Here is a 26,602-nt window from a genome sequence, read left to right on the forward strand (position 1 = left end):
ATTAAATCTCATCAATAATTAGCATTCTTCGCGGCGCTTCATTATTCTAGGAATGCAAACCATGTTTGGACTGGGCTGTTTTACTTTTCTTGTTGATAATATAGTTTTACTTCAATTTCCAAAACAGGACTTGACCTGAACGGCAATGCGATTCTGTGAGATCGTCCTGAAGACCACACAGGAACATCGGGCTGAGTTTCTATCTATCAGTATGTCATCATCTGCATAACCTCTCCATTTCCTCATCTGTACAGCCAGAAATATGTTATCAAGCCATCTATGCAAATATGTTATAATGAAAAGTGTTTTAGGGTAATGTATAAAGTTGTTTTGCACATTTAAAGCAGAGGTGTCAAACTCAAATACAAAGTGGGCCGAAATTGTACACTTGGCCCTAGTCGCGGGCCAACCAATGTCTACTGGCCTCCCCCCTCCCTTATAAAATGATCTGGTGTCCAGTGGTCCTCCCTCCCCTATACACTTTCCTGGTGTCTAGAGACCCCCACCCTCCCCTATACAGTTCCCTAGTGTTTAGTGCTTTCCCCTACTCCGTCATATGGCTTCCCTGGTGTTCTAGGGCTTCACCTCCAATACAGCTTCCCTGGTGGTCTAGAGTGGGTCAAACATAATGCCAAGTGGGGAAACCACCTGAGGGTCAAATGTAATGGCTCTGAGGGCCAAATATGGCCCACGGGCCAGAGTTTGACATGTATGATTTAAAGTATTAACGAGTACCTGTAGGGAAAAAAGTGCCCCTAGGGGGTACTTACCTCGGTAGGGGGGAAGCCTTTGGATACTAATAAGGCTTCCCTCGTCTTCATTAGCACCCCCAATCCAGTGCTGCCCCCCCCCCCCCCGAAAGTTTGCCGACAAGGGCTTGATTGTGCAGCTGCACTAATGACTTCCATCACTAGGACCCCCGAGCAGTGTGCGCCTCGCACAGGCACAGTAGCGGCTTGCTGCTCAGGTCCTGTCAGAAGTAGCCGAGTCCAATAGGGTCAAGCTCCGCCTCCTACTCAAGGCTCACAGATGTCAATATTGTGGTGGAATATATTTTTATATTGTGTTTTTCTGGAGGAGTCAGTGCTGGATCAGGGCTGCTGAGAAGGGTGGAGGAAGTCACATTGGGATCCAGAGGCTTTCTCCTCCTGAAATAAGTACCCTCTCTGGGGCATTTTATCCCTACAGATTTATCTGAAGAAATAAAAATATTTTTTAAGTTATTTTGAACAAATTAGTAATGGCTGAAATGTGACATTGGTTGGAGGAAAAACAAAAGTTTGCTTTCCTAAAACAGAAAGAATTTGCGATAATTCAGGTTAGAGTGAGCTTGAGATGTCTCCCAGAGCACCACTGCTGAATATATGCAAATTAACCATTGTACCCTTAGAAGCTAAACACACCTCCAGAACCGCTGGAATGCAATGATGTGTCAGCTTGTTAATATGTACAGAGCCATAATAATCCAACATGCATACAGACTGTTTCGGATTGTTTGATCCTCATCAGTGCATGGCATGGATTAATTTGGCTCTATGGAGTAGGGCTTGTAAATCCGAGAGGCACATATATTCAGCAGTGGTGCCTGGGAGACATCTCGAGCTCACTCCAACCTGAATTATCGCAAATTCTTTCTGTTTTAGGAAAGCAAACTTTTGTTTTTCTTAACATCTTAGTAAGGGGGCTTTTAGGACCATTGTAGTCCCTTACACACCCCAATGAGTTCTGGGTCACCATGAGCTTGCTGGTTAGTCTGTGCCGCTGGTTGGAGGAGGTGCACAATACACTAGGTTTAATAACAGATGAAATGTTACAAATGAACGTCTCTCTTTTAGTTGTTTCACCTGCTGGCTGGATTTGTTTGTATATTTTCCCAGTGATTGCATGGGTTTCCTCCAGGAGCCCAGGTTTCCAACCATATTCCAAAAACATGCAATTAGGTTAGTTGTCTTCCCGCCAAATTTTACCTAGATTATGTTATTCACATTAGATGTGATTTGTAAACCCCTTTGAAGGATAGTATATGATATGAATTCAAGACATGATCTGCGCATGGAGAAAAAACGTTTTAGCCATTTATTTAGGAAAGGGTTATTTACAGTAAGAGTGATTAAAAAGTAGAATGCATTGCCACAGGAAGTCGTTATGGTAAATTCTGTATCTGCATTTAAAAGGGGCTTAGATGCTTTCCTTGCATTGAAAGACATCTATAGCTACAATTACTAGGTAATGCCCAATGATGTTGATCCAGGAAGGATTTTTTTTTCCCTTTTGGGGCTAATTGGACCATGCCTTGTAAGGGTTTCTTCACCTTCCTCTGGATCAGCAGGGATATGTGAGGGTGCAGGCTGGTGTTGTATCTTCCTCTGGATCAGCAGGGATATGTGAGGGTGCAGGCTGGTGTTGTGCCTTCCTCTGGATCAGCAGGGATATGTGAGGGTGCAGGCTGGTGTTGTGCCTTCCTCTGGATCAGCAGGGATATGTGAGGGAGCAGGCTGGTGTTGTGCCTTCCTCTGGATCAGCAGGGATATGTGAGGGAGCAGGCTGGTGTTGTGCCTTCCTCTGGATCAGCAGGGATATGTGAGGGTGCAGGCTGGTGTTGTACCTTCCTCTGGATCAGCAGGGATATGTGAGGGTGCAGGCTGGTGTTGTGCCTTCCTCTGGATCAGCAGGGATATGTGAGGGAGCAGGCTGGTGTTGTGCCTTCCTCTGGATCAGCAGGGATATGTGAGGGAGCAGGCTGGTGTTGTGCCTTCCTCTGGATCAGCAGGGATATGTGAGGGAGCAGGCTGGTGTTGTGCCTTCCTCTGGATCAGCAGGGATATGTGAGGGTGCAGGCTGGTGTTGTGCCTTCCTCTGGATCAGCAGGGATATGTGAGGGTGCAGGCTGGTGTTGTGCTTTCCTCTGGATCAGCAGGGATATGTGAGGGAGCAGGCTGGTGTTGTGCCTTCCTCTGGATCAGCAGAGATATGTGAGGGTGCAGGCTGGTGTTGTGCCTTCCTCTGGATCAGCAGGGATATGTGAGGGAGCAGGCTGGTGTTGTGCCTTCCTCTGGATCAGCAGGGATATGTGAGGGTGCAGGCTGGTGTTGTACCTTCCTCTGGATCAGCAGGGATATGTGAGGGTGCAAGCTGGTGTTGTGCCTTCCTCTGGATCAGCAGGGATATGTGAGGGAGCAGGCTGGTGTTGTGCCTTCCTCTGGATCAGCAGGGATATGTGAGGGAGCAGGCTGGTGTTGTGCCTTCCTCTGGATCAACAGGGATATGTGAGGGAGCAGGCTGGTGTTGGTGTTGTGCTTTGTTCTCTGGTTGAACTCGATGGACGTATGTCTTTTTTCAACCAAAATAACTATGTAACTATATAAGTACAGCAGCTGCTGCATTCAAATAGTCCATTTCCAAGCTGAAAAAATTTGAATTAAATTTGAACCAACTCAGAACTGTGTGCATCTTAATGACCATTCCTAGTTGTGGCACTCAATATAGAGAGTATAAGCCAAGGAGATAAGAAAGGAAGACTACAGAATCCTGGCAGTGTAGATGCACGATTGAGCCTCTCAATAGATTCTCATGTGGTGCAATATGGCACATGAGCAGTGATGAACAAAAGTGCCAATATTCTTTTTGCATTAACTCTCACAAAAATAATGTGAAATTCTATATTTGAGTGTAGGTAGAAAAAAAACAAAGTCTTGTAAAAGTAATACCTTTTAATGGCTAACTGATAAAGTTAAACAATGCAAGCTTTCTGGGATCTAGTCCCCTTCTTCAGGCATATTTCCAGATGTTAGCTGAAGTAAAACACTGATGCAGGTAAATAGTAAACACAAAGATGGCAGTTGTGCTGGTTACTGTTTAGCAATTACCTACATAATTTGTTTGGCTAACACGGTACAGAAACATTTTTACTACTATATTTGAGTGAAAATTCCAGCACAAATTTGTTTCGTTATTTTTCACATTTTCACAAATCGCAGTAAAATATTGAATTTTCTCGCTTTCGCTGTAAAGATTGTCACATTAAAAGTATATTTTCTGCATTGTCCTGCTTTTTATGAGTTTTTTTTTACGCTAAAAATATTGATTTTCGCAGTAACAAAACCATTTTCTACAAGCCTATTTTTCATGAAAATTTCTCAAAATCAAAAATAGCATTGTCGATGTGAAAATTCATAAGCAACATTTCACACAAGCAAGCAATCCCAAAATGTCTAACATGTACAATGTCCAAATATTGCATTCTGGTTGCAGCACTGTGCATTATACTCTGATAAATAGATTCCAGGACTAATGTTGTTGGGTTCCACGCTTTAGAATCTTCAGACAGGGATGCTCAAACAACAAATTCGGATGAAATCCAAAATAGGTGGGAGGGCCCGTTTCCACTATCGTGAATTCGCATGCGTTTGCCGCATGCAAATTCGCATAGCCAATACAAGTGGATGGGACTGTTTCCACTTGTCAGGATTTCTGAGCGTTTTCATCCGCATGAAAAATCCGCATGGCAGGGCCACCAGAATTCGCATACCGCTATGCAGTTGTATGCGAATTTTGGAAAAGCACACAGGCACTGCCATGCTTAAATTTGCATACCACGTCATTCGCACGCGAATTCGCATGAAAATTTGCATACGACCGCATGCGAAATTTGCATCCGCATGCAAATTTTTACCGCGGCGATTCGCACCGCACAAGTGGAAATGGGCCCTTATTCATATTTCATCCAGTTAATTAAATCACCTGTGCGGGTGGGCGAGGGGGGTAACCTTACCCATCAGCTGCCTTCTTAGCTCCGTCCATCGGCGCCTCCCACGCTTAGTTCAAATCTGCCGTCACGTGACTATACACTTCCTCCTTCAACCCAGAAGGAGGAAGTGTTTGTAATCACGTGACGGCGGATTCAAACGCAGCGTGGGAGGCACCGAGGGATGGAGCTAAGAAGACAGCTGATGGGTAAGATTAACCCCTCCCCCTTGCCCACCCGCACAGGTGATTTAATTAACTGGAACTGGAATAGGTGAATAACACCTATTTCGGATTTCATCCGAATTCGTTATTTGAGCATCCCTGTCTTCAGGCCCATTTTGGCAATAATACAGATGTTTCTGCTTTATATCTTATTCCTGTGAGAGAAGATTGTTGCCATGTGCTTTGAATGATGAAGGCAACTACACAGCTATATCTATCCAACTACATTCTGGACGGCCCAATCTATCCCTCATCTGCTGAGAAAGACGTTTTGGGGATCAATGGGGCCAAGTTTAGACAGTTCAGAAGATTGCTTCACCTAGGTTACCCAACCCTTGGCATCTGCTATCTGTGGAAAATAAAGTGATTTCTAAGAAAAAAATATTTTTAACCTTTTCTCTGGCTTTCTCTTTCGAAGTGTCGTCCATCCACTGCAATTCATCCAGCGTCTCGATGAACGCTTCTCGAACTTTATTAATTAGGTCACTGATCTAAAAAAAATTGGGCAAAAGAAACAAAAGTAAAAAAATAGCTTATATAGATTGTCATGTAACGTCATGCAATTTGTACAAAAATGTTATCAGTACTAGTCAGTGAAATATGCAGATAAACAATTTTAAATGTAATTATAAAAATAATGTAATCAGAAAGTTATGTGCGAGACAAACATTCTGGCATTCCGTAGACCTAACTCAAGAGATTGCACATGTCCAAAAAGCAGAATGCTTGAAAAATATCATTCTGTATGAGAAACATATTTATCAAAACCAGTGCAAGGAAAATGGGAGTAAGGGTGCGTACAGATATGCGACTATAGTCATTTAAAACGATCGTTACCGATGGCATTGCCCGACGATCGTTCGTAAAAAGTGCACGAACGATCATTAAAACGACCGACCAACGAGATATGTCGTTGGTAAAGAACGATCCATTCTGCCAGATCTTTTCCAACGACCATCGTTCAAAAAGTAATGTCTGTACAACGATCGGTCGTTGATCGTTCGTTCTCAAAGCTTTTCACATGCTCAAACAGTCCTTTTTGACACTTGTGTTTGAAATCAGTTTATACATCATGTTGCGCACGCAACGCTCGTTCCAAGATCGTACGTACACGAACGATGTTCAAAGTAGCCTTTCTTCAAACGATCATCAGCCGATACCTCCTTTAACATCGTTCGTCGTTCAGAACGAACGATCGTTATCGTATGTCTGTACGTACCTTAAGTCTAAAGTAGTGCAGGTGTTTACCCAGATCAAAGTTTTTGAACGGTCACTCGGAGCAACTGCTCCACATTTGCTTTCAGTTTTCCCCAATTTTTCTTTCACTGGTTTTCTTAAATTGTGAAGTTACTAGTGATGACCGTAATCAGCGAATTACATTTCAAATTATACATTTTTGCAATGACGCCCTTTCGATTTGTAAATTCAGTTGATTTTGTGTAGTCATTCGTAATGTTGTGTAATTTTTGCATAATTTTGTGCCGATTTTAACAGTGAATATCAAAGCCTCCATACATGTGACTGTCACCAATATTGCTACGTATGCTAAGGAGAATAGTGGTTAAAATAAAAAAAAGACCTTTTGTTTTTGAGAAAATGGGGGGGTTTTGCTAAACCGCTAAAGTCGGTACAAAATTACACAAAATTACGAATGATTACAATTACAGATAAAATTAGTTACTATTTCTCCAGAAATGTTGAATTGCAACTACTTGGCGACCGCTCCATGCCAGTTGGCGTGAACGTGGCAACCACCCCAGGACCACACATCATTGTCATTGTGTGACAGTCAGAGTGTGTGCTGCAGGGCTGCTGCAGGCAGCTGCTGTGTGTCTGTGTGTGTGCTGTGCACAGACCAGGCCAGCTGCTGCCTGCTGGCCAGCTATTAGCCTTAGCTAGCTACAGTTTAGGTTAGGTTAGGGATTAGGGAATAGGATTACTGTGTTATTGTGTAGTTAGTGCTGTAGTACTGCAGTCAGTGCTAGTAGTTGTTAGAGTAGTAGTACTACTGTGTTAGCTTTCTACAGAACTGCTGTGCTGTGAGCAGTGCCAGTGTGACAGTTAGTGTGCACTAGTGTCTTCTCCTCTGCTGTCTGACTGTCACTCGACACTTGGCACGTGTCACTTGGCACGGTGTCACATGGCACGTGTCACGTTGCTCTGTGTTATAGTTAAAAGAACAGAGTATGGTTTGTAAATTACATATATGTCAGAATGGTGGCATGCTATAAAAAAAAAATCTATATGACTGAAAAATATGACTCTTTTCTTTGCTACTAATGTTCTATGAATTATCCGTACTACACAGACACAATTCATTATATCATAAGTTGTTTTTTTTTTTTCCTCTTCAGTGTCACTTTAAAAGACATTTATTGAATAGTTGAACAAATTTCACAAACAATAAAACCTAGGAGAAAAAGTTAATTGAATAAGGGACGGTTCACACGGACAGTAGGCGGCTTCCAGCGTCGTCCTGTGACGTCTCGCTCGGGGGGTGGTGGTATGGTGATCGTCGGCTTCCCATTGTGACCGTCTGTTTTCAGCCCCACAAGGGGACATGAAGACGCGGCGGTGAATCGATCCTAGAAGACGCAGGAGGCTTCTAGGGTTGACTTAAATTACGCAGTAATTCGGGATCGGAACGCTGTGTTTGCGCAATCGACGGTGATCAACGGTAACGTGCGATGCTAAACGCTCCCATTCACTTGTGTGGGAACGTTTAGCCGATGAGTCCCAAACGTTTAGGGGTAATCGCTGTCAAGTGTGAACTGACCCTTAGGGCGATTGTATGCAGTTTTATTAGTTATATAGTAAAAAGTTATATCAGCACCAGTCACAGCCACATGGACAGAAGAACTATTCACCAATGTGCAGAAAAGCTTCCACAGGCCACCCCATCTCTGTCACTGCTGGTGGCACTTTAATTTGGCCATCCTGCTCAACGTCCCTTTAAACCAGTGATCTGCAAACTTGACTCTCCACTGCAAGTCCCAGGATGCATTGCAGGAGTCTGACAGCCACAGTCATGATTCATAAAGGCAAATGCATTGTGGGACTTGTAGCTCCTTAACAGCTGGAGAGAAAAGTTTGCAGATCACTGAGTCCTAGACCAAATTCATGAGGGAGGACTTCTTAGGCTAAAGGTGGCCACACACCATACAATTTTTTAAATATCTGTTCAATTTAAGAATTGCAATCAATTTTTCTGACTGATTGTAACATTTCAAAAATCTGACCAATGTACCACACACCTATGTTCAATGTTTCCCCAATTATGATAAAAATGATTGGAAACTCTGAGAAAATTGCTAGGATGTGTATATTAATAAATTTACAATCTAACACACACCATACAATCTTTAGAAAGATTGAAGAAAAATATCTGGCATTGCAGCTCGATAAAAATCGAAACAAACAGGAAATCCGATCGGATTTTTCAGTCGAATGAAAAAAAAGCATTCGATTTTTTCTAGAGATCCGATCGTTTTTATCGAATTGCTGTAAAATCGGATCATTTTATTGTATCATGTGTGGCCACCTTTAGGCCATATTAGGTCTTTGCCACCCGAGCAGTAAGGAATCCGAATAGTTTGGCAATACTGTACCACTGTAGAGGTTTGTTGCTGTGTCCACTATGCTTGAAAAATGGATGCATCGCATTTGGTTAGAGAAGTGGCAACATGCCCAGATTGTGCAGGTTGGGGATCTAGTGAGAATCCACCATCATACCCTAAAACAGACTGTTCTATTGCTGTTGTTATTGTTTGGAGCTTAACCCTTTCGAGACCGGATGGTTCTGGCCTATTTAAAGAGACACTAAAGCGAAAAAAAAATTATGATATTATGATTTGTATGTGTAGTACAGCTAAGAAATAAAACATTAAGATCAGATACATCAGTGTAATTGTTTCCAGTACAGGAAGAGTTGAGAAACTCCAGTTGTTATCTCTATGCAAACAAGCCATTAAGCTCTCCGACTAAGTTAGTCCTGGAGAGGGCTGTTATCTGACTTTTATTATCTCAACTGTTCCTGGACTATTTACTTTTCCTTTGCTAGAGGAGAGGTCATTACTTCACAGACTGCTCTGAAAGACTCATTTTGAATGCTGAGTGTTGTGTAATGTGCACATATTATAGAATGATGCAATGTTAGAAAAAACACTATATACCTGAAAATAAAAGTATGAGAATATTTTCTTTGCTGCTAATCTTCTAGTAATGATTCATAGTACACAACCAATTCACTATATCATATTTTTTTTTTTCGCTTCAGTGTCTCTTTAAGTGAACCCGAGCTGAGAGTTATATGGAGGCTGCCATATTTATTTCCTTTTAAACAATACCAGTTGCCTGGCTATCCTGCTGATCCTCTGCCTCCAATAGTTTTAGCCACAGACCCTGAACAAGCATATGCAGCCATGCCAGCCAATGAAATTGGTTCCTGACCGAGATACAGAGCTCTTCTGTCACCGTGACTGCAGAGCAAACGGTCTGCAGCATCACAGTATCGGCATGCTACAGCAACAGTGGGCATGTGGAATGTGGGCATGTGGAAGTCAAAATCTATGCCCTGGCAGGCTTAGGTGGAAATACACAGGGCATATACAGTATTTTAATTGCGCTGGTCCGGAACTATGTCATATGAACATGGACTGTTATAATTAGAAAATTTGAGAATTTTTTTTTGCATATGGTTGAATTATAACTATATGTGTGTGGCTCAGGGATGGTCGTAGTCAGCCAACTTCGATACATTGGAACTACGTGTAGTTTTACGCAATTACGCTTTGCCAAACTACGGCTTCGAAATCAAATATTCGGTTCGTATGCATTTCGTAGACTACGCGTTAAAATAGACAATTACGCGCAGTGCGAAGCGTAGCGTATGCGGATGCTTATGCTCGTATGCAGAACATTTTATGCATTCATTCCTCATTAAATGCATATACCGGGAACTCTTCTATGTGTACATTCCCCTTTCCAATGCGTAATTTTGTAAGCATACAATCGCATGCAGAAAATTAGACGCGAGTAACGCATTCGTAGTTCACTACGCAATACACATGTTAACTACGCATAGTGGGCATAAGCTACGCATAGCGGTACTTTGCTAGGCGCAAATTCGTAAGCGTAGTTTTGAAACTTCACCTATGAACTACGATGCGTAAATTCACACTGGCGTAGTTTCTGCTCATCCCTGGGTGGCTAACAATCAACTGAAGTTATTTTTTGTACATGACTAATAAAACAGAATTCTTTAACTAAAAAGATTGAACTCTTTTTGGCATACAATAAATAAACTTATCATATATTTGTCAGTTTTGATGTTAAACACACAATAAATAAACTAAAAAGAAAAACAAAAATTCCAAATCCAGACAACAGATGTTCTGAAATGCTCTATTATATTATCTAACAATTTCCAGAGGACAATGTCCACACCTGGAACTCTTCATACCAGAGAGCTTTCAACATCTACGTACAAAGCTATTGAGAAATTAGCTTTGCGATATGTTTCCAATACATTTTGGAACGTGTGTTGATCCTATCACATTTATCATTCGGGGCTATTTTGGAAACCTGAGCTATTTATAGATAAAGAATAGGGTACTGGAAAGGTTACATACCATCCTCTTGCTCTCACCAGCAAATGTTTCTTTGACGTACATGGCGCCAACCGCGTTTTCCATATTGCTGTTGACGTAACTGACGCACTCCCTCCAGCGAGCTTCCTCTAGTGTGGTCCCGTAGAGAGCCTAAAAGAGAAGGAGCATAGAGAACTTTATCTCCTTCACTGATCGGGGCGGCAGGATATTAAACTTGGGATTCATCCTTATCATTCATATATCATATATAAAAATATTAGAAGAGTCTACTTGCAGGGCTAGAACTACAAATCATGTTGCCCCGGCTGCAACACTTTAATAGAGACCCCAGGGTTCACATCCCCTTCTCTTATCACCCCTTGGTGACCCTTACAGCCTTGGTTCTCATCTTCCACGGGTCACAAAACAAGGGTGGCCATCATGTTCTTCACTCCCAAGTGTAGCTATGAGAACACACCAAACCATCCAATGTGCACTTCATCACCAAAACCATGTACCAGCTTGGTCATTGGATGTTCAAACCCAATAGATGTAGAGCTAGATATATAGAAAACGATTCAACTTCCGTAATGATCAAATTCCAAACAATCAAATGTAGTATAACTCCTGGCATTCTGGAATGACAAGGAGGGGTAAATAAGTGAAAAGCGCCTTCCGTGAACCCTCTCTGCCACAGCCCATGGCCACTCACCGGCTGGTGTAATTTCACTGAAGGCAAAACTCAGTGTCGTTCATTTTCAGTGAAAAGCTCCCCCCCCCCCCCCCCCTCTCTGTCTTTTGAGACATTACTTTAGCATTATAAGACTATCCCACCCAATTCATCTGAATTAATAATGCAGATTACCTTCCTGTAGTTGGCTCGTGCATCTTTATAACGTCTACTCAAGCTGCTGACTCGGTCAATCACCAGACGCCAGACCAGGTAGTTCTGTAAAGTGCTGCAACAGAAAGTAAATCTGGTACTTTTTGGAAAGTTTTTACTGTGTGGAAGCAAAACCAGACTCAGGGTTAAGAATGTCGCTTTCCGTAGAAGTAGAAAAAGCAGTAACACCACTGAAGCTAAGGGTGGACAAATAATGTAAACAGTTATTTTATTGCGCACATTAGCAGAGAGCAAACAAAAGCTTTCATCAGCAGGGGGTGATGAGTTAGGACACTGTACTTCAAAGAGTTCAGTGAAGTCACAGATGCTATCTTCACACCTTCCCCTGGAAAAATAATGGGCAGCTAGAAGGGGAGTGGGGGAACATGGCAGCTCCTATAGCTATTAGAAACCAGGAAAAAAGTGGTGCTTGGTTCCCTTTAAACTGTTATTTGTTTTAGCTATTGTTAAGCACCCCCTATTGTTTTATTAGCATATAATGGGGTAAATAAAATCACTCTTCGCCCTACAATAGGCTCTCCACTGATGGCTTGCAATCCCTCAATCATAGGAAATATGTTTTTGTTTTTAAAGTGAATGGGAACCGCATTTAAAAAAAATGAGACAGATACTTACCCAAGGAGAGGGAAGGCTCTGGGTCCTATAGAGCCCTCCCGCTCCTCTCCTGGTCCCCCAGTTCCAGTGCTGGCTCGCCCGGTAGCAGTATTTGACTAATTTAGTCAAATACTGCTTTACCCGGCCGAAGGAGGCTTCAGAAGTCTTCAGGGAGCCCGAGTGCTCCTGAAGAAGGGCGGCCCTGTACTGCGCCTGCACAAGCACGCTCTCTTGCATGTCTTCGGGAAAACACGGCTCCCGAAGACTTCCAAATGCCCTTTCGGTGGGGGATTGAAACGGGAGGGGGAGGAGCCAGCACAGGATAGAGGGCACCGAGAGAGGAGACGGAAGACTCTATATGAACCAGAGCCTTCCCTCTCCTTAGAAAAGTTTTTGCTTCATTTTTTTAAAAATGCGGTTCCCATTCACTTTAAGCAATGAATAAAGTGCATATTCTCAACTCAAGGCCCTGCGCCTGGCTTTAATTTTAAGAGTGCCATAAAATGTGCTTGAAGTCTCACAGTAAATATAATAGACCTTTATTTTTAGGAGAGGGAAGGCGTTTGGTTTCAAACTTTCTCTTTTTGACACTTGCTTGATATTGCCCACAATGTTTTCATAGTCGTCGGAAAAAAACATAAAATGGAAACTGACTGCGCAAGGGAAAGTTTCTCTTTTCACAATATATTTTTATAACTCTGTTTAAACACGTTCTGGCCTAGGAATCAATTATTTGCTGGTTTTAGCAGGATTAGATGATGTATTACTTTTTAATTGCTTGATAGTATTTGGCACGCTAAAAGAAACACAAATCTTGCTGACAAGCGACGAAAACTTAGTTTCAGGTTATTGTTTCAGATTCTTGTTCCCCAATTGCAGGGTCTTGATATAAGCACGACTCTTACCATAATGAGAGAAGCCTTTAACAGAATACAAACACTGCGTAATGAATACCCCATCAGGGACACAAGGAGAGCGAGAATTTGCTTTTGACGCAAAAACATTGGAAACAATATTATTACAGCTTCGGTCTTGCTGGGGGTAAAAACAATAAATGGGCTATTGAAACCGTCAAACACACCGTACATCATTTTCTCGGGCACTTAATACCTGGGCCGATCTTTCCATGAGAGGTCGCTAAGAAAAATACAAACTTTATTTAAAGTTTATAGACGATAATGTTGGATTGGGAGTTGTTTAAAGTGGTGGAAGAAATGAAATGCTTGTGAATGAGCTTGAAGTGTGCTGGAAACTAAATCCTTCTGTTGACTTTCACACTAACCCGAAACCCTCAAACCAACTTTGATGCCAACCTTGCCTTTAACAATAAACTTAAAGTTGTGTTAAAGGGACACTTAAGTCAAACAAAAAAAAATGAGTTTTACTCACCTAGGGCTTCCAATAGCCTCCTGCAGCTGTCCGGCGCCCTTGCCGTCTCCCTCCGATCCTCCTGGCCCCGCCGGCAGCCACTTCCTGTTTCGGTGACAGGAGCTGACAGGCTGGGGACGCGAGTGATTCTTCGCGTTCCTGGCCACAATAGCGCTATCTATGCTGCTATAGCATATATCATGTACCATATAGCAGCATAGAGGGTGCTAATGTGTCTGGGAACGCGAAGAATCACTCGCGTCTCCAGCCTGTCAGCGCCTGTCGCCGAAACAGGAAGTGGCTGCCGGCGGGGCCAGGAGGATCAGAGGGAGACAGCGAGGGCACCGGACAGCTGCAGGGGGCTATTGGATGCCCTAAGTGAGTAAAACTCATTTTTTTTGTTTGACTTAAGTGTCCCTTTAAACTGCAAAAATCTAAATTTGGAAAACCATTGTAAAGTATTTACAAACTTACATCTATATGATCCTGCCTTCACTCCTCTTATTTATAAGGATACAAGTAGAATAAGTTACATACTATACTTAGGTCCCCTGGTTCTTAATCTTGCTATTGCTGAGAACAGAGGAAAGCTGGCCATACACTAGGCCGATTCCCCGCCGATCGACAGCAGATTCGATCACTGGGATCGAATCTGCTGTCACATCGTTCACGCTACACGCTAAATTTCGATCTATTTCGTCCCGAAATAGATCGATCCCGTCGATCGCTCCGTGCGGGAAATTACCGTTGATCGCCCGCGGGTAGGGAGCGCGTTGCTAGCGGCGTTCGAGTGCCCGACAACCGACGCAATACAGCTGCAATACATTACCTGCTCCGCCGGCGCGACTCCCCAGGTCTCTGCTGTCTTCTTCTCTGTGGTGGTCTGGTCTCCGGCATGCTTCACTTCTTCCTGTCCCGGCAGGAAGTTTAAACAGTAGAAGGAGCTCTACTGTTTAAACTTCCCCAGACATGAAGAAGTGAAGCATGCCGTACACGGAGACCAGACCAGAGCGGAGAAGAAGACAGCAGAGACCAGGGGAGTCGCACCGGCGGAGCAGGTAATGTATGCGGGGGGGTGGGGGGGAATGGCGGCAGCACCACCACCACAGATTGTGATCGGTTTCAGGCTGAAATCGATTCACAATCTGTTTGCAGTAAAGGCAGCCATACAATCCCTCTCTGATCAGATTCGATCAGAGAGGGATCTATCTGTTGGTCGAATCTAATGGCAAATCGACCAGTGTATGGCTACCTGAAGAGGCTGGCAGCTGCTAGTGTGAGGTGGCTGATAAGATAAGCTGCTGCTGAAACCCAATCTGTATAGTTCAGAAATGTATGTGTACTTTGTTCCAAACACAGTCTGCCTATGCAGGGATCTCAGTGTGAGAGTCTGTAAACTCTGGGAGGAAGATGATGCAGAGGAGAAAATGGGATGTTTATAAATATGGTTTGCATGCAGCTTTAATGCAACCTGAGCCTTAACTAATCCAATGCAAATAGGTAGGAACTAGGAAGTGCATTTGACCCAGTTCCAAGGTGCATATTATTTGCACTAAAAATGGGAATCCTTACCGTCTCGTTGGCCGTCTCTTATTCGCAACACCAGAACAAACTCCTTTGCAATATAGAATGCTGAAAGATTGTTCCTCAATCCAAACATTTTGGTTGCGTATTAAAGGACCACTATAGCAAACAAAGTAAGCAGTTAAAATCTGACAGAACCGACAGGTTTTGGGCTAGTCCGTCTCCTCATGGAGGATTCTCAGGGTTTTATTTGTTTTCAAAAGCATTTCCTGGACGGCAGCCCTCCCTACTCACTTGCACACTATTTTGACAGTTAAACTTAGCAACTGCAGTTCAGGAAATCCTTTTGAAAACAAAGAAAATGCTGAGAACCCCCATGAGGAAATAGACTAGTCCAAATCTGTTGATCCTGTCATATTTTAACTTCTTTTTTTGCTGTAGTGGTACTTTAAATAAATTCATTGCAAGTGCTGTTTTGGATGATGTCAGCCTCCAGTGGTGTACACCGCCAATGAACTGTTTATAAATACCTAGGCATTATATAAAAAAGACATAAATGACATAAACACCGTGCCTGAGAATGTACACACTGCTGAAGTAAACCATCAAACCAGCCCATTACCGCCTGGCATCCTAACAGAAGCCTATTGATGAGAAGACATTCAGGGGGACCCCCCATGGGGGATCAAGAAGTAAACAATGTCTCCAAACACAAACAAATGTTACATAAACATAGATAATAATTACCTTGCTGAGTAGTTGGATATAATTGTTTTAAGCTGGTGGAGATAGGGGCCCCCATAGACCACAACATCCTCCTCCGACTGGAGATTTATGTTTACTGACGACATCACTCCTTGCAGGAAGGTGGTCCAGTTAAAGTCCTGTTGACATAAATAGGATTGGAATATTACTGCTATATTATCTGTAAATGTTTTATGGAAAAAAAAGGGAAACACAGGAATATCCTCAGGGCAGTTTGTAGGCTAAACTGCACCCAAGGCAGGGGGGAAAAATCCAAATCCCCCCCCCCCCCCCGTGGTGCCAGGTATAGGTGCCCGCAGTATTTCTAGCCAGCTATAGATCCCCCAGTATAGGTAGCCAGGCACAGTTGCCCCCAATATAGGTTGGCTAGGTAGGTGCCCTCAGTATAGGTTAGATAGGTAGGTGCCCCAGTATAGGTTAGATAGGTAGGTGCCGCCAGTGTAGGTTAGATAGGTAGGTTCCCCCAATATAGGTTAGATGGGTAGGTGCCCCCAGTATAGGTTAGATTGGCAGGTGCCCCCAGTATAGGTTAGATTGGCAGGTGCCCCCAGTAAAGGTTAGATAGGCAGGTGCCCCCAGTATAGGTTAGATAGGTAGGTGCCCCCCGTAAAGGTTAGATAGGCAGGTGCCCTCAGTATAGGTTAGATAGGTAGGTGCCCCTGTATAGGTTAGATAGGTAGGTGCCTCCAATATAGGTAGTCAGTATAGTTGCCACCAATAAAGGTTAGATGGATAGGTGCCCCCAGTATAGGTTAGATAGGAAGGTGCCCCCAGTATAGGTTAGATAGGAAGGTGCCCCCAGTATAGGTTAGATAGGTAGGTGCCCTGAGTATAGGTTAGATAGGTAGGTGCCCCAAGTATAGATTATATAGGTAGGTGCCCCGAGTATAGGTGAGACATGTAGGTGCCCCGCGTGGCACAGGGACGGGGGAGCCGGCACAGCTAGTTACAACTAACCTTCCTTCCGCGATCCCCGTAGCCTCTATCTTCTTCCTCTTCCATTGTCCCTCGCATTGGTAACAGCGCCCCCTGTGAAGATATGCGGTGATACATCATCACAGGGGGTGCTGCTACCAACGCGATGGATGCCTGAGAGAGGAAGAAGATGGGGGCTGCGTGCAGGGATCGTGGCAGGCGAGTTGTAACTAGCTATGTCCGCTCCCCCTGCGGTTGCGCCCCCCCCCCCCTACTGCCACTCAGTCCGGCGCCCCGGGCGATTGCACTATTTGCACACCCATAGAAACGGACCTGAATATCCAGAGCCCAATCTAGTGTAGTTTTATATAATACATAAGTGTCAGAAAGCAGGTAAATTGAATACTCACTAAAGGTGCACATACATCTAGCGATGCTGGGCAGATTGACTAAAGGTAGCCATTAACTGTCCAAATTCTAGTGAAAAATCGTTCGAGCAATCAGAAATTCTGATCGGATTGGTTGTAAATAATATCTGTTGATGGGCACAATCGATAACCAACGATTATAAAAGGCATCCGATAGGATTTTCATCAAATCAAAATTTGGATTTTCTTGGTTGTTTGTGATAGGTAGGAAGCAAAGATTGGTTCGTTGATGGTGTAGAGAACGATTTTTCTTCCAATCAGAATTTTCTGATTGCTCAAACGATTTTTCACTAGAAATTGGATCATTAGTATCCACCTTAAGAGACCAGTGTTGCTTGCAAATCTTCGCCAAAGTCATTTTTGCATCAAAAATGCTATTTCCGATTTCAGGAAATTTTTTGCAAAAATAGCTTGCATTTTCGAAAAAATTATTATTTTACTGCAAAAAGCACAAAATCGTGGAAAAACAATATATTTACCACAAACATTTTTACCACAAAAATGCGATAAATCATTTTTACCGAGACAATTCGCTATAAGGTTGAAAAACTCAAAAAATAGCAAAACTTATTTTTGATGCCATTTTTGCAAAAATGATTGCAAAAAAAATATTGGCATTTTTTTCCCATCATTGTAAGAGATCTCTCTCTTATTGAATCTGATTGCAGAGAGATCTGTTGGCTGCCCATACACCGCATCATTCAGCAAGAAATCTCTCATGAATTGGCCTTGTGATGCTGCTTCCGCTCCCTGGCCACCGCCTTCACCGCCCAAGGCCACAGTCAGTAGCCACACCCCTTCAGTATAGATAGTCAGATGACTCTTCCCCCTCCCTCCACTATAGGTAGCCTGTTGACCCTTTCCTCCAGTATAGGTAGCCTGATGACCCCCTCCTCCCTTCCCTCTAGTATAAGAAGTCAGATGACCCTCCCCTTCCACATAGATAACATAATGATGCCCCTCCCTCCAGTACAGGTAGCCAGGTAACACCCCCCAGTATAGCCTGCCCCCCCACCCGCCTTGATCCTGTGGTGCTCTAGGCCATGGCCTATGTAGCCTTGACTTGAATCCGGCCCTGCTGGCCACCTCTGCTGCTGTCCCCCTAAGTGTTATTGTGCCCCCCTTCCCCATGCATTTAAATCTCACCTACTCCAGCTGCCATGACTGCCCAGCTGCTCCCGATCTCCTCTGCTGTCTCCCCTGAGCTCCACCGTCACATGCAGCCACCACGTGGTGAAGTGATGGTGCGTATAGTATGTGTGATGTCACACACGCCTGTCGGTGCTAGTGCGGGGGGGGGGGGGGGGGGGCAGCAGACGAGACCGGGAGTCACTGCAGCTGGAGCAAGTGAGATTTCCAATGCATGGGCACCAGGGGGCCATTTTACATTTATGGCGATCGTGACACTTATCAACTGTGTTGGCCCAAGGTTTTCCTGCATGCTCGCTCACCATTCTTTGTCTGAAATCGGTTGAATCGTTGATTGATAATGCTTATTTTGGCACCGATTCTCATCCTATTCCATAAAATTGTCAAATCGGTTGGCCAATCAAGCCGCAAAATCACCAGATGTATGGGAACCTTTACCGGCTGACCAATTTGCAACTAGTATAACCCGCTTATGGGGAAGTACCGCCCCCACTTGGCTTGCTTGTAGGTAGTTGCCCGGTCATTTCTCCAACAACCCGCAATTTCAAAACAAGGGGTAGAAACTCGAGATAACTGCTAACTGGAGGTGCCCATAAAGTTATAAAACAATTAAAAATCATTAAAAAGCAAGTAAGCTTTAAATTCAATAAACTGAAATATTGAACGGTTGTCATCTACGAATGTAGGCCCACACTTAAAAAAAATGTTTTATTATTGTTTTATAAGAGTTTGGGATTTGTAATCTATAGGGATGGTCAACTGGATTCAAATAATTCCTCCATGTTGATGCAAATGCTAATTTTATGCAGTTTGGAAACAGACCAATGAAATGGCCACCACCCCATTTCACAAATCAAAGGGGCATGCCCACAGGCCAATGTCACGGTATCAGATGTTGCTGTACAGAGTTCCGAAAGTTCCAGAGAGAAGCGCAACAACTTCCTCTCCACTTTCATAAACACCCCAACTAGGGATAATCCACGTTTACTGTGAGGCATCTCAGATTGGTCAGAGGGTATATCCACTGCGTATATACAATTAAGCCGCTGGGAGATTTGGACGAATAAAAGCTCATCCTTCTCCTGCACATGTCCCGGCAACGCTAATTACTACTCCTCCTCCAGGCAACCATGGATAGTGGGGAAAATGTAGGTGGCTTCCAGCTATTGGTTGGGGGCCAAATGACAGTGTTTTTATCGTGATTTGTGCTCCATCTTCTGATGGCGCCCACATTACTGTCTGATCGCGGCTGAATGGCAGACTGCAGGAGGATGGCGAGGGACTCAGGCGTGCTTATGGAGCTGGAGGAAGCCCCGGGTAAGTATCGATTCTTTCTATTCTCAGGTCTCTGGTTTCCTTTAAGATCCCTTTGTGGTTCATGAGTAAAACATTTGCCCATCCCTGGTCTAGACCCATTTTTAGTTTTTAGGCCGGTACCTCTATTGAGAACTTCTGCTGGAACTCTGTGAGTGACATTTTGTTGTACAGCATCGTGACATCATTGCGTTCCTCCGATGGAGCGGTGGCCTGAATTTCAAGGACAAAAAAAAAGAAAAAAGTTACTTGGCAGTTACGGTATTGTTATTGCGACAAGGTCAGTAAGTTTACAGTAAGATACATTGTATAAAAACTGCTGCAACCACATTCCAAGAAACCCCCACATGTTCTCGTGGGACAGGATTGCAGGGCAAGGTCATGTGATTGTGCGTTGTTTCATTACACTCCCCCTGCTTCGGCTCTGAAGCCATAAGCTAGTGCTATAATATAGTGACTTCTCATCCTGATAAGATACATTTTCAAGGCTTGAAAAGAACTTGATTTTATGTATCTAAAGTCTGATATTGGTTAGTAGATTTTATTTTTTATATTTTCACATGCTAGGTCCTGAAAAGTGACTGCATGACAAAGCGACAGGGCCTTGAGGGAGAACATTGGCGTTGTACAATAAAGTCAACAACTGCGATCATTGTTATGCATTTATACTGACCAGCCAAACCATGAAACCTCTTGTCTAATATAGAGTAGGTTCTCCTTAATCAGCAAAATCAAGGTTAAAACTTTACCAGATGTCGGACAGGGCGGTGCGTTCACAGGGTATCCTGAGCACATGCGCTATGCCCTGTTGCTGCATCCAGCAATGCATCAGTATTAAATAACATGGGCTGACAACTTACATTTATAAGCAAATAGTGAAGACATAAATACAGTTACAGCTGTGCACAATTTGTACACCACCCATCCAGGTAACTGCTCCCACAGTGACCCTCGGCCAACAATTGTTTCACACTAGGGGCTTGATTCACTAAGACAAATAGCATGCCTTATCCGAGTTAACACGCCTTATCTGAGATAACACACCTTATCCGAGTTAACACGCCTTATCCGAGATAACACACCTTATCAGAGAAGCATAGCAAGCGCTACGAATCCGCAGGGGCTCAGGGTCGGACGAGTGGAGCTCTCGTCACTGCCAATTAGCAGGCATAAGTTCGTAGTGCTGGCTATGCTACTCTGATAAGGCATGTTAACTTTGATAAGGCGTGCTATCTCTGATAAGGTGTGTTATCTCTGATAAGGCATGTTAAGTCAGATAAGGCATGTTATCTCTGATAAGACGTGTTGTCTCTGATAAGGCATGTTAACTCGGAGAAGGCATGCTATTTGTCTTAGTGAATCAAGCCCTAGGTGCTTTGTCACATGCCATGGAGAAGGCGTGTGAGTAAAAACCCTAACAGGACACGCCCTTTCCTACGAATGGCCCAATCAATCGCTCCATTTGCCATCTCTCCTTTGCCATTTGGGTCCTCTGCACAAGCTGACACCACTGCTGGGCTTGGGGACAAGTACCAAAAGTCACTGCAGAAGCATAGGGCTTCTATTGGATTGTAAAAGATCCATGGGAATCTTACCTAGCAACAGGGGGGATTCTCATTGGTCCACCCCTGAACTAATGAGAAGCCTCCCTGGTGCAAGAGAGGATTGCCATTGGTCTTTTTCCATCCGATAGCCTTATGGTTCTTGCGGGACTCCGATACTGGCCCTTGTCCCTGAGCTCAGCAGTGGCCAGTGCTGGTGTGGAGGACACAGAAGACAGATGATGAGTAGATGCGGATTGGAGGGGGAAAATAGCCTGGTGAGAATGGACACGTTCTCATAGGCTTGCACTAGTTCCGTGACTATCTGCAGTGAATGCAGAAAAATCGTGCCTGTCGAGAACGTGAGTTCTGCTCCACCTCCCGCTCCTGTGCCTTTCCATTTTAAGTGGAATGGATCCTGTACTATGCTTAACTTAGGATTCATTTACACATCTGCTTCCGATCAGCTGAATCAAAACATTGTTTTTACCAAGTATAAGTAATATATTTGGGCTCTTTGGATAAAGGCTTGTGGTCTCCCACCTGTAGTCACATCATGGTCATGTATGGGGTGAAGTATCACACATGGGAAATGCTTTACCTTGGCAATATCAGACTCCAAGTCCATTACTCGGCTCATTTCTTCCAGGACAAAGCTGTCGTCTCTCGTTATGTTCCTGTCCTCTCGCACCATGCGGGCAATGGTGACCATAAACTGGAGGTAGGCTTCTCTTATCTGTGAGTAGAAAACATCTCTGCATCAAATCCTCTGGCCTTCTACAGAATTAAGGTCATCTACCTGTCCTCTATGTTGGCGCCACACGGTTGCTTTACATACCAATGTTCTCCTATTCTTCATGTAATCAGTTATACCCTAAGACCCCTAATATCTAGCTCCCCGTGTATCATAGGAATAGATTTCTCCTGGGAAAGAGGGCATCAGCTACTGATTGGGATAAAGTTCAATTCTTGGTCAGAGTTTCTCTTTAACCACCCTGGCGTTCTATTAAGATCGCCAGGGCGGCTGCGGGAGGGTTTTTTTTAAATAAAAAAAAAACTATTTCATGCAGCCAACTGAAAGTTGGCTGCATGAAAGCCCACTAGATGGCGCTCCGGAGGCGTTCTTCCGATCGCCTCCGGCAGCCAGAAGTAACACGGAAGGCCGCAATGAGCAGCCTTCCGTGTTTGGCTTCTCCTGTCGCCATGGCGACGAGCGGAGTGACGTCATGGACGTCAGCCGACGTCCTGACGTCAGCCGCCTCCGATCCAGCCCTTAGCGCTGGCCGGAACTATTTGTTCCGGCTGCGCAGGGCTCAGGCGGCTGGGGGGACCCTCTTCCGCCGCTGCTCGCGGCGGATCGCCGCAGAGCGGCGGCGATCGGGCAGCACACGCGGCTGGCAAAGTGCCGGCTGCGTGTGCTGCTCTTTATTTGAGCAAAATCGGCCCAGCAGGGCCTGAGCGGCAGCCTCCGGCGGTGATGGACGAGCTGAGCTCGTCCATACCGCTAAGATGGTTAAGGGGGAGAAGGCGAGACTCACCCAGGAATCCACCATTAGGAGAAGGGGTGGGACTCACGAAGGGAGCCACCAGCCAGCGTCAGCCCCAGTAAGCATAGGTTTACGTGAGACGCACACTGATTCTCTGCCCGCCTGCCTGAAGTGTAGAGAGTAGCGCTGCCTGGTGGTGGCGTCATCATCACCATGGCAATAGGCGCAACACTAACAGAGCCAGTCTGCTCCGCAACACACCGGCAGCTTGATTATAACGTGTGGGCACCGGTCAGACACAGCTAACAAAGTATGCATCCATCAATCAGCTCACTGACCATCTTCCTGAGGCTATAGCCTTGCCAGCTTATGTGTCGGACCGGCTCTGTGTCCTGTGCCCTTGCCACAGCTCTGGTGGCTCCTGGTCCCCTCGGTGCAGGTCGGCATCTTCCTGCGCTCCAGCGTGTGGCTCACTGAGTCGCACTGATGTCATCTGGGCAGTACTGCGCAGACACAGAACTCCTGCCCCTGCGCAGTACAGTCTGGATGACGTCAGCGCGACTCTGAGAGACGCTTGTGCAGGCTCAGTGGACATCCTGCGCTGGAGGGGACCCAGGACCACCAGCGTGGAGCAGAGCTGTGGCGAGGGATCAGGACGGCTGGCAGGGGCTAGAGGAGGCCCCAGGTAAGTGGATTTTTTTTATTTTTAGGTTGCTCGGATGTGTCCTTTAATCCCCTCCCAGGCCCAGCATGACATTTTATCCCCCCTTCATACTCTAGTGTCATGTCTTTAACTCTCCAGAAACCTATGTGTCTCCACAAGCACCACTGGGGCGATCATCTCCTTGTCGTCTTCTACATCTCTTAAAACAAAGAAGAATCTGAAATGACCCTCCAAAATCCATTGTATATATGTGTGTGTGCGTTCTTAAAGGGCAAGCAAGGTGACAATTGACATGATGAGATAGACATGGGTATATACAGTGCATAGCACACAAATAACTATGCTGTGTTCCTTTTTATTTCTTTCTCTGTCTGAAAGAGTTAAACATCAGGAGTGCAAATGACAGTTTCTGTCCGAGTCTGACTGGGTCAGACTATAGCATAACCCTCACTGATAAGTAATTACAGCCATAAAACACTTTCCTGTCACTAAAGGGCTTCTGAGAGCAGGAAAGAGATATACAGGGGCAATAATTCATAGATTTGAGCTCTGGCATACTTCTATGAATTTGTAATTGAGCAGAGGCAATGAAACAGTAAAAACTTAAAAACTAGATTTAAATATAAAATAAAACTGTGGGATGGCTAAAAAAAGGTAATTTTTAGGAGGAGGATAGATACAATTGTTTTTCTCATCAGTTTACTTTCACCTTGGATATCCTTTGATCACTTCATCCTTCAGTCGTTTTTCACCTTATGCTTCCGAGAAATGTTCCCCTCCCATTCGTTTGCCAATAACTTTATAACTACTTATCACAATGAATTGATCTATATCTTGTTTTTTTCCACCACCAATTAGGCTTTCTTTGGGTGGTACATTTTGCTAAGAATTATTTTTTTCTAAATGCATTTTAAGGGAAATATTAAGAAAAAAAATTGAAAAAATTCATTATTTCTCAGTTTTCAGCCATTATAGCTTTAAAGAGAACCCGAGGTGTGTTTAAAGAATGTTATCTGCATACAGAGGCTGGATCTGCCTATACAGCCCAGCCTCTGTTGCTATCCCAAACCCCACTAAGGTCCCCCTGCACTCTGCAATCCCTCATAAATCACAGCCGTGCTGTGAGGCGGTGTTTACATCTGTAGTGTCAGTCTCAGCTGCTCCCCCGCCTCCTGCATAGCTCCGGTCCCTGCCCCCGTCCCTTCCCTCCAATCAGCAGGGAGGGAAGGGATGCAGGCGGGGACTGGAGTTCTGCAGGAGGCGGGGAGAGCAGCAGACTGACACTATAGAGATAAACACAGCCAGCTCTGACAAGCTGTTTGTCAGCAGCGTGGCTGTGATTTATGAGGGATTGCAGAGTGCAGGGGGACCTTAGGGGGGTTTGGGATAGCAACAGAGGCTGGGCTGTATAGGCAGATCCAGCCTCTGTATGCAGATAATATTCTTCAAACCCACCTCGGGTTCTCTTTAAAACAATACATGCTACCATAACTAAAACCCATGTATTTTATTTGCTAATTTGTCTTGTCCCGGTTATTACACCATTTAAATGATGTCCCTATCACAATATATGGCGCTAATATTTTATTTGGAAATAAAGGTGCATTTTTTTCAGTTTTGCATCCATTACTATTTACAAGCTTATAATTTAAAAAAAAAAATAATAATAGTAATATATCCTCTTGACATGCATATTAAAAAAGCTCAGACCCCTAGGTAACTAGTTTTTTTTTTATGATTTAAATTGTAATTTATTTATTATTTTTTTTAGTTGCAAATTGTATTTTTGGGAGTGTGGGAGGTAAACAGTTAATTTTAAATGTAATTTATTATGTGTATTTAAATAAAATGTATGTAGATGTAGTTTTACTATTTGGCCACAAGATGGCCTCAGTCAATTTTTTTTCTTCCTGTAAGCGAGCAATCACGCTTACAGGAAGTGAAAGGAGGACGTGAATTTTTTTTTTCTATTAGAAAGATTGCAGCTTCTCATAGAAGCGGTCGGTCTTTCTAACGGGGACTTAGATCAATAAATAGGAACTGTGTTCCCATTCATTGATCTACGGGGTAATGGGCGGTGGCACGGGAGTGCGAGGGGGCGTGGCAGAAGCCTTTTGGACATAGCAGATACATCCAATAGGCTTAAATGGTTAATGCTCCCTTCATTTCAATAGTGCGCCAATGTCAGCTTTACAAGGACTGACCTAGCATTGAAGTGATCAGTGCCGTACCTCCCACACTGCTATGCCCTCACACAGGCTTGCTATAGCCATACATAGCTCCCAACTGTGCCTCTTTTGGAGAGACAGGCCCTCAATGGGAACCCTGTCCCCCTGTCCTTCTTTCCTCCTCATTTGTCCCGCTTTCAGGACTGATGTACAGATCTATGTAAATATATGTATTTCTCTACTGAAAAAATGTGTTTAATTGACTCTAAACTTTATTTAAAAAATCCTTAAAATCCTTTAAATTGACATACTTTTAATTTTCAAATGTTAACCACTTAAGGACCGGGGCTGTTTTCCCAGATCTGTGCTGCATGGGCTCTCCAGCCCGCAGTACAGATCAAGATTGAGGCAGGGCGATCAGACTTTTACCCTTTTTTCCCCACTAGGGGATCTGATCGCTGCCGCTCTGTGTGGCCGAGCGCGCGGGGGGGGCTCCTCAAAGCCCCCCTCCGCAGCGATTCCCAGCCTCCCTGTCCTTCCCTCCCCTCCCTACTATGGGCGGCACAGGACGGCGATCCGTCCTGCGCCGCCTCTGATAGGCTTCAGCCTATCAGATGCCGACAATCCCCGGCCAGTCAGAGGCCTGGGATCACCGCGCCGTATGATGTAAACACAGGGGATTTCTTCCCTGCGTGTTTACATTTAGCCTGCGAGCCGCGATCGGAGGCTCGCAGGCTGTTCACGGAGACACCCTCCGTGAACTGACATGGAACGGCCGTTTCCATGGAAATCCTCAAATGACCAGCCGCCGCCTATCGGCGTTAGCTGGTCATTATGTTACTATGAAGGAAAACTAATAACAATAGGAAGGACCAGTGTGGTGTGAATAATAAAACAACATATTTTTCTTATGAAATCTTTATGTTATGCACAGTGGAGTAACTATAATTAATGGAGCTCCCCATCGGAACTTTGGTCCCCCTCCTGTTCACACCTTGCCTCCCCTTGGTGCTCTTCACGGCCTTGGGGCCCATCTCACAAGGGTCATAAAACAAGTGTGGTCACATGATCTTCACACCCATAACAAGTGTAGCCACAAAACACCTGATCTGCAGTATAGCCCCCTGTATGGGAGGAAGGGGCCCCCCATAGCCGGCCTTTGACCTGAGCGACTGGAGCGGTCGCTCAGGGCGCCGGCTTCCAAGGGGGTGCCTATAGCTGGTTG

At 44.5% G+C, this 26,602-nt stretch overlaps 1 protein-coding gene across 2 annotated transcripts in view; it reads right to left on the bottom strand.

The window, feature by feature from the left end:
* Window positions 1-26,602, bottom strand: part of MMEL1 (membrane metalloendopeptidase like 1) — a 251,965-nt gene that overhangs the window by 38,478 nt on the left and 186,885 nt on the right. For both annotated transcript variants that reach the window (XM_068238852.1, XM_068238851.1), the window contains exons 9-14: window positions 21,660-21,794; window positions 19,641-19,730; window positions 15,694-15,830; window positions 11,422-11,515; window positions 10,599-10,727; window positions 5,361-5,459 (exon numbers count right to left, since the gene is read on the bottom strand). In XM_068238852.1, the coding sequence (XP_068094953.1) occupies window positions 5,361-5,459; window positions 10,599-10,727; window positions 11,422-11,515; window positions 15,694-15,830; window positions 19,641-19,730; window positions 21,660-21,794 (684 nt within the window). The remainder of the gene's footprint in view (window positions 1-5,360; window positions 5,460-10,598; window positions 10,728-11,421; window positions 11,516-15,693; window positions 15,831-19,640; window positions 19,731-21,659; window positions 21,795-26,602) is intronic.

The sequence above is a fragment of the Hyperolius riggenbachi genome, chromosome 6 (assembly GCF_040937935.1).
Source record: "Hyperolius riggenbachi isolate aHypRig1 chromosome 6, aHypRig1.pri, whole genome shotgun sequence".
In the NCBI taxonomy this organism is placed as follows: Eukaryota; Metazoa; Chordata; class Amphibia; order Anura; family Hyperoliidae; genus Hyperolius; species Hyperolius riggenbachi.